We start from the raw sequence: 10585 nt of genomic DNA, 5'->3' as shown, positions 1-10585 counted from the left end.
CCAGCAGAGATGCTTCCATTCAAGGCTTCCCCAAATATAAATAACATTCATCATCACCTCCATGGTACACTGGAATGACAATTCCCTTTATCTGCAGGGGCAGGAAAAAAAGAAATTTGAAAACAAACCACAGACCTCTGGCAGGGTATTCACTTGCACTGGACAGGTTGCCAAAGAGCAATGGTATTTAGATGAGGAATTCTGAAATAATCTGATTATTATATCTGGGAGCTTATCTATAAATGGTGTGGCACAGCCTTTCTGAAAAGCAAAAGAGATCTACGTTCATAGGCGTGTCTATATTGTTATTAACAACAATAACAACAAAAAACACTGAAGGATATGAGCTCACCCACAAACAGAAACAGACTTTTTCTTTCTTTTTTTTTACTTGGACAATGCTTATTTTACAGCAGAATTGACAAAGAAAGCCTTATTTTACACACTTGAAGAAAAGTCATCATTGGAGGTTTGTACCTCTTTTGTGTGCTTTCCAAAACAGAAAAATAGACTGCTTCCTTTCAAAGGCTCCTTCCTTCCCAAGGGATGGCCCAGGACTGGCGTGGCCGGCGTGGCCTCTTCTCTCTGCAGACACGGAAACTGACAAGGCTGGTCTCTCCCGAGTGGACCCTTCTCAAGAGAACGGTGCCAAATTGCAAACACCTCCGTGACAACACTGTGATGCCTAAGTCGTTTCATTCGTTGCTCACTGAGTTTTAACCACCTCAGCTCTCTGTGGAAAAATCACAGACATACAGAAAATCCTGACACCAGGAGATCAGTCACAATGCACAAAGGGCAACCCCAGCCAGGCCCTAAGAAGCATTTAAACGCCCAGCTCTGCAGCCAGCCTGTAGGACTCCAAATCCACTCGCCACGGAGAAGATTTCAACCTAGAAATGTAAACCTCCGAGATAGTCCCCATCAGGGAGTAATGGTTTTCTAGTCCGCCAGTGGCGTTCTCTCTAAAGAAGTGGTTGAATCTCAGTTCAGCAAAAGGACTTCAGTGAGAAACAGAGGAATAGGTGACCTCAATACCCAAGGCGGTCCTTTGTTCAGAATTCACTCACTTCTTTCCAAATCATCAGTGCCCTACACGAAAGCCCACAATTCAGGCCAACTTCATAAGAAGCCCTCATTTATTTCCCTCTCATATGGGGTTGATCATTCTTCTTTCGAATGCCTTTGGGAAAACGTTTCATCAAGGTCAACTGCTATTAAGACATTTTTGCCTAAGAGGATCATCATGCAGGAAAACGAATTCTTTTCCTAAGTTATTACTTTGGCAGCTTGCAAAAGAGGACTTGACTTAACCTCGAGAAACTGTTGTTTGAATGATCAGAAAAAAAAGACGAGGATTCCTCCTTGATTACCCTCTTCATTCTGGTTCAGATGGCAAAGATGGCTCACATTTTGGAAGGTGAAATGGGAATTTGTGTCCATTATATATTTTCTACTAATAGTGATTTGTCTGGTTCTGTGCACGTTGCCACCAATCACGTCAACAAGATGAAAAAATAAAGTTTATTTCATGATTGAAGTGGTTTACATCTCGATCAGCAAGGATTTAACAGAATAATTATATGTTGAAGAAATCTGAGAATAAATTGGAAATTGAGATTTTCCACTGCTTTCAAGTTTGAACGATGCTCCCGCTGTTTGCTATAGGATTATAATTGAGAACGTGTGCTAAATATATTCTCAGGAAAGAGTTTTTAAAAACCATCCAAATATCATAACTTACCACAAAATTAAAAAAAAAAGAAAGAAAGAAAGCTCATTCACTCTCCAAAACTGAAATTAGTCATATGTTAATCTGTGAATCCTCATAAGAAATGTTCATTGTTCCAGAAAGAATCTTCTTCTGGTGGTTGGTAAGCGATTCTCCACGGCACAGAAATCCTAACTTATTTTTTCTCATCTCTTGATTGATGTTTTCACTACTTATTCTTCAGGCTATAAAACAGAAGGAAATACAGTCTTACCTTCTTTCATAATTACATAGTCCCATCTATCCCCCCACCCCCCTTTCTCTCTCTCTCTCTTAAGCTCTTCCCATCCCCCATACCACTTTAGCCATCAAATTAAAATAAAGCTGAATTGATAACGATGAACCTTTTAAGTTCTAAATAACATGTATATATAATAATTCAATTACCAATGCACTTCAGTGTATGTAGAAGAAAACAGATATCTCTATACTGGCAATCCAGACACTAAATTCACTCTGAAAGTTCTTTAAAATTAAAATAATAAATTGAATTTTTTATATGGCATATTGCAAACACCCATCTTTAAGTTTCAGGTATCACTCTTTGCCAAACCCTCTTTTGGGGAGGGAAGGACAACATTATAGCATTTAGACTTCAAAGAAGTATAAGCCCTCTTCAATTCATTCAAATTTTCAGTTGGATAAATAGGAAGAAATTGTTTCTGGTTTTACTCTCAAAAGTATAGATTTAAATCAAATAGATAACTAATTTTTAATGGGTTTTTATAGTTGTGTTTTCCTTTATGGTAAGAAGATACCTCCATGTATTACATGCCTACCATGTGTCAAAACTTTCACATTTATTTTACATGATAATTTGATCCCCTCATCCACCTTTAATATGTATGTCATTTCTCCCCATTTTAAAGGTGAGAGCACTGAGGCCGAAATCGGCTAAGTTAAAGGCACAAGGTCATCAGCTGTCAAGGGTGGGAGCTGAACCCTGGGAAAGATCAGAATCAAAGGCAAAAGAGCTTGTTGACATGATGTGAAGGGCATTTTTCTCACAGTACTGAAGGTATCCTCTGGCTGCAACCAGGCTGCCAAACGAGTATCTTCTAACGATTGCCATTGACCCTAAAGCTATATTTTAGTGGGGAGGGCGGCAAAGTGCTGGAGCATGTCAAAATCCTTGCATAGATTTCCCTATCCCTCAACACTAAGATCTAAATATCTTAGTGGAAATCTGGTAAATGAAAATTCACATGCCACAAAGGAATACTCTATCACTCACCTAGAAGCACACAGCATATCATGACATTTTATTTTCCAAAAAACAGTGCTGTCATAAAATATTCTTAGGACCTGAGTAAGAACTGAATGCTGTTGGGATAATGCAGACCAAAAGCAAATGGAGACTACCTGCATTTTGGGGGTAAAAATAGCTTTGAAATTTTACCTTGGAATGACACTGGTAAACACTGATGCTTTTTAATAGTTGTTATAAAAAGAAAAAACCTGTTTAAGAATCTCATATTCAGTTCCTCCTACCATCCGGTCATGACCTAAGGAAATTCTATAGTCCCTGTCATCTTCATGAATTAATGTGACATAAAGGTTGGAAGTTCTCACTAAGCAAACAAGCGTAATCTCATTTTTAAAATCTGCAAAGATGAACACTTTTCAAATGAAAATGAGTTTGAAGTGCAGTATCTCTACATAATAGTAAGAAAGCCAAATATATTCCCAGCTGAGCAGACTTCAATCATGATTACATTGTTAGAAGAAACCACAAGAGAGGTTTTTTTTTTTTTTAACTTATAGTAAAAGTGGTACATTAAGAACATAATCCCATAATGAGGAAAAATAGTACACTCTTCTTTTTTATGGTCAGAATAACTATTCAGATCCTTCCTAAACACATAGAAGTAATGACAAATTAAAACGTCTTTCAGTTCCATACAGCTTTTATAATTATTCAGCCATTACTGGTTACTGTTGTTATTGCTGGAAAGGCTCTTCCATATTTTAGTCAGCATCCCATTTGATACAAAAGAACATGGAAATTTTTACTGCTATTAATAAATATGCAGTCATCCAATCCAAGGAGAAAATTCTTTTCCATCCGAGAGATAAGCTGCATAATTCATGTATTTTCAGAAATTTCTTTAAATAGAAAATTGAAGAAAGGCATAGGGAAAAAAGAATTCATTACATAGCTCCCATTTGTGGCGAGGGACAGTCTTTGTTTTCTGAGTCTTCAGTGTGATTCGATTTGAAGAGACAATTTCTATTGCATGGTATTCATACCAATCATACTCACAGAGCTCACTTTAGTTTCGACTTGTATTATGGTAAAAATGATGACAATGTGGGCTTTGTGTCATTATCTAAAAACAAAACCCAAAACCCTGTAACTAAAGATTACTGGGACTTATCTCAGGGTCTTAGAATGCAGTGAGAAAAGCTTAGAACAATTCGGGATGGATATCTCTGATCTTCAGGAAGAGAAGTTTCCAGGTCAGGGGCTTTGGGGTTGCATCTACATTCTTCCCTGTTGGAGTTCCTGCCTTAGGAGGGATGTGATGACCTTGCAGGCAGGTCTTGGATTCCAGGGTCCCAACCAGATGAAAATCACATGTGCAGGACGAGTTAGTGAAAAAGGCTTTTCTTTCCACTAATCACGCCTTTCACAGATCTGACCAGGAAGGTCCAGAGAGCAAGGATGCTGCAATGGGCTGCGAGATAGAAGTCCTACGTCATCTGATAAGGACTTAATACCTGAAAAGGAGTCTTAAATACTGAAATTAAACTGTTCTCACCTTTGAAAATGACCAGAAATGTACACAGTCTTTTTAGATATTATCAAGGAGAGAGATAAGGAAAGAAAGGGCTCAGACCAAGTGTGTTTAAAGCGGTGACTAGAGAAAAATGTAACGAATCATTAATCCCAGGCTGAATTTACGCTGTTTGATAAACCAATTAAAAAGCAAAGTGAACTTCCGCAGCCTTGTCAAGCCCAGTTTCTGACAGCCAGACAGCAAGTTTACAGTGACATGAACCACGAAGTCGTGAGCCATGGCTTATATGAAATGATACGGCCAGGATTCATCAGATAGGAGCTATGTTCCAGAGTCTTCCACAAACATGTTGCTGGACAGTTGTGACTTTGAACTTATTCAGCCTGCTGTCTGTGTCTTGAAGGACGTCCAAGGGCTTGTCATCTTTGCCCAATTTATTAAGATAATTACAATGTTATTAAAATTATATTTCCAGATGAAATTATGTTTCTATAATTGAACATCTCCCAATCTCTATTCTTTCTTTTCCTGCCTTCCCTAACTTGGCAAATAAGAATCAAGGGCAGAAATTCGGGGTTTTCCCTGACTGGTTTCTTTCTCTCCCTTACCCCATAACCAATCAACCACAAATCTCATTGGCTTCCTGATTCGCTCATGAACATGTATTTCCTCGGCATCCCCTACCCACCCATGCCCTATTCCAGGACTTTGACATTGCACGGTCTTCTATCTGGCAGCTTTGCAACCAGCTGTGCTGCTTCCTCGCGCTGGGGTACTGACTCACTAAGTTACCATCACCCGCTGGAGAAAAATACAGTCGCAAGGCTCCTCTGCGATGCGACCGCTGCCTGCTTCTCCAGCTCCATCTTTTTGTCGATCACCTTCATAATCACCCTAAACTCTGATCCCAGAGAACTACTCGAGGTTCCTGAACCGGCCAGACCCCCACGTGCTTCTACAGTCTGCATACGCTCTTCTTCTTGCCCAGGAACTCATCCCCGGCAGCTGCTCTCATCCCGCTTAGTGGAAGCATATTTCCTCAAGATACCCTTTCACGAAATAACCCTGGCAAGATGTAACACAATAAGAAATGTATCTGGAAACTTTTGAGCAACCACTTAGGAGGAGAGAACAAAACCCCAAGAAAATGCCCAAGCGACAGGAAGTGACTGGTAAACTGCTACACTTAAGACAAGGGGTGCAGTGTGTTTTGTTTCTGAGAGGGGTGAATGGCAGGGAATGAGTGGGGTGGGGAGAAAAGGGGAGAAGAGAATGAGGGGCAAGAGGGAAGGGGATGAAGCACAGAGAGAGTAGAACCAAGAAGACAGCTTTGTTCTGTGCACGGCACTAACTCCATGATGCCCAAATCTTCAAGAGCTGTCTAAACAAATAAAATACTTGCAAAGTGTTAATTATTAGTGGAAGTCTATGTAGTCTGATTGATATGGGGGGCACTCCATAGTTATAGGGGGAGAAAGATGCAGAAAGACCACAAGACATTGGAAGTTAAAAGTACAGATAGGGCTTTGCATCCTAACAGATTGTATGAACTTTGTTGGGTGGTCCTGAGCCAACCCCAGATAACTAAAAGTGGATGGGGTTCAGCTGGGCTACACAAGATGGACTTCTCCAAACCCTCTTGGAAATGCAAATCCAGTATATGTATAATCCATTAAATACAGAAATAATTTAAGAAAATTCAGGCTAGATCAGAGAAAACTCAAATATTCTGAACATTCAAGGAATTGCAAATATTCAGAAGTATACAAGATTTAAAATGGATGCAGCTCTACCACTGCCTAATATACCTAGTGCAGCACAATTGACAAGAAAGATCTGCAATTAACTTACCAAAACACCTAAGAAAACAAGCCTCCGCTCCTATAGAATTTGCATTGTTTCTATGCAAATGAATGTTCCTGAGGTGTTTGAGAACAATTTATTCCCTTAAGAAGGCAAATATTCTCTTTATAATCCTGTTTACTCTATTCCTTTGCTTTGCAAAACATTTTTCATAAAATTACAAAATGATGAAATGTTAGAGGCATCTAACAGTTCTCAGGAAACATGTCGGAAAGTTCAAAGTCCTCGTTGTACAGAAGAGAAACTCCATGGAACCCCAGGCACACCCATATACCCTCAGCATTCCCGAGGTCTGCACCCCGCACCCCACACCCCACACCTCGAGCCCCCATTCCCCCAATGCTGGGGCTCTAGCCACAGCTGAGGCAGATGCAAACAGAGCAAGAAACCTGCAAAGCACTAGCTTTGGGGGCATCACCAGGACCCATCAGCCTCCTAGACTGAGGCAAGAGATTCCAGTACCATTTCCTTATAGAACTCTAGGCCTTGTTAATCCCTGTTTGTTTCTAAGCCCCAGCTCCTACTTTATCTCCCACAGGAAATCTTTCCTGACTCTCTCTTCCCCCACCCCATCCTGATTAGGTGCCCACCCTAAGTGCTTCCCTCTATTGTTTTTCTCACTACATCCTATGGCCAATCTCGCATTTACTTTCTGACTCCCTGCAAAGAAGCCTGGGACTCTGTCCATTTCTGTATTTTCAATGCTTGGGATAAGGCCTGAGCTTCTCCAAATAAACCCATGAAGAAAAACCAGAGAGGGAATCATCATCTCCTTGGGAAGGAACCTAACTCAGATTCACACAGTCCTCATTTCCTGTCCTATCCTGGCCAAGTCCACTTCCATCCTGCATTTTCAGACAAGAAACACAATTAAGAATTCAAAGCCGGGTTTCCCTGGTGGCGCAGTGGTTGAGAGTCCGCCTGCCGATGCAGGGGACGCAGGTTCGTGCCCCGGTCCGGGAGGATCCCACATGCCACGGAGTGGCTGGGCCCGTGAGCCATGGCCACTGAGCCTGCGCATCCGGAGCCTGTGCTCTGCAACAGGAGAGGCCACAAGAGTGAGAGGCCCGCGTACCGCAAAAAAAAAAAAAAAAAAAAAAAGAATTCAAAGCATCTCTATCTCTATTCTTATCTTCTTCTACCCCTCTTCTTATAGGTTCAAGGGACTTCTGATCTAAAGTTAGGAAACTTGGTTTTAAATTCCAACACCAATTTCTACTACCTGGATATTCGTGTACCGCATTTTCAACTTTATTTAGTCTCAGTTTATCCATCTGTAATACAAAGACACCAAGAATATCTTCCACGTGGGGGTTTCAGGAGGATTAAACGAGGTAACATGTATGAATATGTCTAGTAACCACCAAAATTTAGAAATTTGAAGGTCCTTATCCTTGATCTTAGCCACTTGAAAGAAACATTTCTGATGCTGGTGCTATATAATAAGGAATTTAGTTGGGTTTCATCCCAGGTTTTGGGTGGAGGTCCTAAACGCTTAGAATTCCCTAAGTGATATGAGTGTCTTTGGTATTCACGGTGGGCCCTGATAGTTTATCCTAATAAGGTGACTCATGGTGAGTCCCGGGATAATTTCAGGATGGGTGCTGGTCATGCCAGAAAGACCAGCCATGTGATTAGAGGGTTGAGGCTGTCAGCCAAATGATGCTACACCGACCGCAGGGGAGGGGAGGGAGGCTGGAGATAGAGGTCAGTCATGTGGCCAGTGATTCAATCCAACATCCTGAAAAACACAAAACCCCAAGAGGTCAGTCATGCGGCCAATGATTCAATCCACCATACTGAAAGAAACAAAACCCCAGTAACAACTCTGGACACTGAAGCTCAGTTAAGCTTCCTTGTTGGTGAGCACATCAATGTGCCGGGAGGGTGGGGGGTGCCCCCAATTCCACAAGGAGAGGGCATAGGAGCTCTGCATTTGGGCCCCTCCCAGAACTCACCCTGTGCATCTTGTCTGCTCCTGATTTCTATCTTTTATAATAAAACTGTCATCATAAGTCTAGTGCTGTCCTGAGTTCTGCAGTTCCTTCTAGTGAACTGTCGAACCTGAGGCAGGGGAGGGACCCTGGAATCTGTAAGCCCTTGGTCAGAAGCACAGACAGTCTGGGGATCCCCCGCACTTGCGGCTGGTGTCGGAAGTGAAGGTGGCCCAGTGGAGGATTATGCCCTCGCCTCGTGAAGGCTTTGCTGATCCTAGGTAACTCGTGCCACAACTGCACTGCAGTACCGCAGTAGCAGACCTCTCTGGCTCTGCTTCTGGTTTAGCAGACAGCACCCAACCCCACCTCCGTGTGGGACAGGCACCGAGCAGGTGCAAGGGGCAGGCCGGGAGCTTCTCTGCAGTGGTGTATAAGGCAGAGGCAGCTCTGCGGTTGTCAGAGAGTGAGCTCCACCATCGAATGCTGGACTTCACATCCCAGAGCCGGCACTCATGGGCTCTGTGGCCTTTACCTCTGTTTCCTGATCCATGAGATGGGGATGATATAATAATAGCATAAAAGCTCACAGGGCTGTTTCCAGATTAAATGAGTTGGGCTTCCCTGGTGGCGCAGTGGTTAAGTATCTGCCTGCCAATGCAGGGGACACGGGTTTGATCTCTGGTCTGAGATCCCACATGCCGCAGAGTGACTAAGCCCATGCACCACAACTACTGAGCCTGAGCTCTAGAACCCACGAGCCACAACTACTGAGCCCACGAGCCACAACTACTGAAGCCTGCACGCCTAGAGCCCGTGCTCCGCAACGAGGGAAGCCACCGCAATATGAAGCCCGCACACCGCAATGAAGAGTAGCCACTGCTCGCCGCAACTAGAGGAAGCCCGTGCGCAGTAATGAAGACCCAACACAGCCAAAAATAAATAAATTAATTAAAAGATTAAATGAGTTAACACCTGTAAGTATTATGTATCTTATGCACGTGGAACAAGGAATACATATGGTCTCTCATTATCGTTATTAGTACTGGTATTATTTACTCTGCTGTATGGGCCCTTGCTTTAGGCGAAGTCGATTACTGTGGCTGATGTAACTGGCAGGAACAGAGGCAGGGTGTGGAAGAGAGACATGCCTTCTAGAACCCAAGGGCATCTCTTCTTCTATGTGTTTCCAGAGTCGTGAAAGGTCATGGGAAACCACAGAGTATAACGTAAAGATACTGGGGGTAGGAGGAATGCTAATATTTGATGGGTTTACAATGTCCACTCCGGCAGGAAAAGAAAAAAAAAAGGTCTAAAGTGGTCTAGACTACACTGTGGTACCCAGTATCTATATGTATTTAAATGTAAAATAATTAAAATTAAATAAAATTAAAAATTTATTTCCTCAGTCACACGGACCACATTTCAAGCTCTCCGAAGCCACTGTACCTGGTGGCTACTGCATTGTGTAGAGCAGATACAGAACATTTCTATCACCACAGGATCTTCTATTGGACAGTGATGGTCTAGAACAATCAAAGTGTCTGCAATCAGAGATGTTTTGAAACATAAATCAGAGTTCTTTTTTAAAAAGTTCTGTAACCATTTAAAATCCATCAATTTCCCCTGAAATGTAAAAAAAAAGGAAGAAAAACAATGGATGCATTTCACGGACAGTCTGACCATCACTATGTTCAAATAATCTGTACTCTTCTCTCAAACACTTCAGTGGGTCTAAGTTTGGGATCAGGAAAGGGGAAATGTACGAACTCCTGATCTACTGTCTTCCTCTCCTTCAGCTCTCATGCAAACATCCTGGGGCACCCGTCTTTTGGCAACCTGGAGGCTAGCAATTCCCGCTAATTCCTGGTATGCTCAGGTCAGCAATTTTAGAAGGGGAAAACCACTCTCCAAAGCTGGCCCTTGGGCAGAGACGGGTCGAAGGCCGATGAAATGGAGTAGTGGAAGCAAAGGAACACATTGGCAGAAGCATGTGTTGATGGGGTTCGTGGTGAGGTCAGAGGGAAGGGAAGGACCGGCAACAGAAGGGATAAAAGCTGTAAAGCAACACTGATTGCTACGATGGCAACTGGGAAATCTGGTGGGATGGGATAGAGCCAGCCTGCAAGGGGGAAGATGCCAAGATAGAGAGTAAGACGGCAGGAAGCTGCTGGAGGCAACATGGGGTTCTGTACCAACACATGGGCCACGGAGGGGTCACGGAGGACCCTGGTACCCTGAGCCAGCCTGCTGGACAAACATAACAATGCAATTTT

General features: G+C 42.7%; 1 protein-coding gene across 3 annotated transcripts in view; it reads right to left on the bottom strand.

Moving 5' to 3' along the window:
* Positions 1-255: 255 nt before the first annotated feature.
* The window catches only part of ZMAT4 (zinc finger matrin-type 4), a 340635-nt gene continuing 330305 nt past the window's right edge, over positions 256-10585 (bottom strand). The window contains exon 6 of one of the 3 annotated variants that reach the window (XM_049704216.1): positions 256-1956. In XM_049704216.1, the coding sequence (XP_049560173.1) occupies positions 1952-1956 (5 nt within the window). In that variant the 3' untranslated portion in view covers positions 256-1951. The remainder of the gene's footprint in view (positions 1957-10585) is intronic. The other 2 variants (XM_049704215.1, XM_049704214.1) reach the window with 2 other exon arrangements.

The sequence above is a fragment of the Orcinus orca genome, chromosome 21, assembly GCF_937001465.1.
Source record: "Orcinus orca chromosome 21, mOrcOrc1.1, whole genome shotgun sequence".
Classification (NCBI taxonomy): Eukaryota; Metazoa; Chordata; class Mammalia; order Artiodactyla; family Delphinidae; genus Orcinus; species Orcinus orca.
The sequence above is the reverse complement of the archived record's forward strand: the minus strand, read 5'-3'. Positions and strand labels throughout refer to the sequence as shown.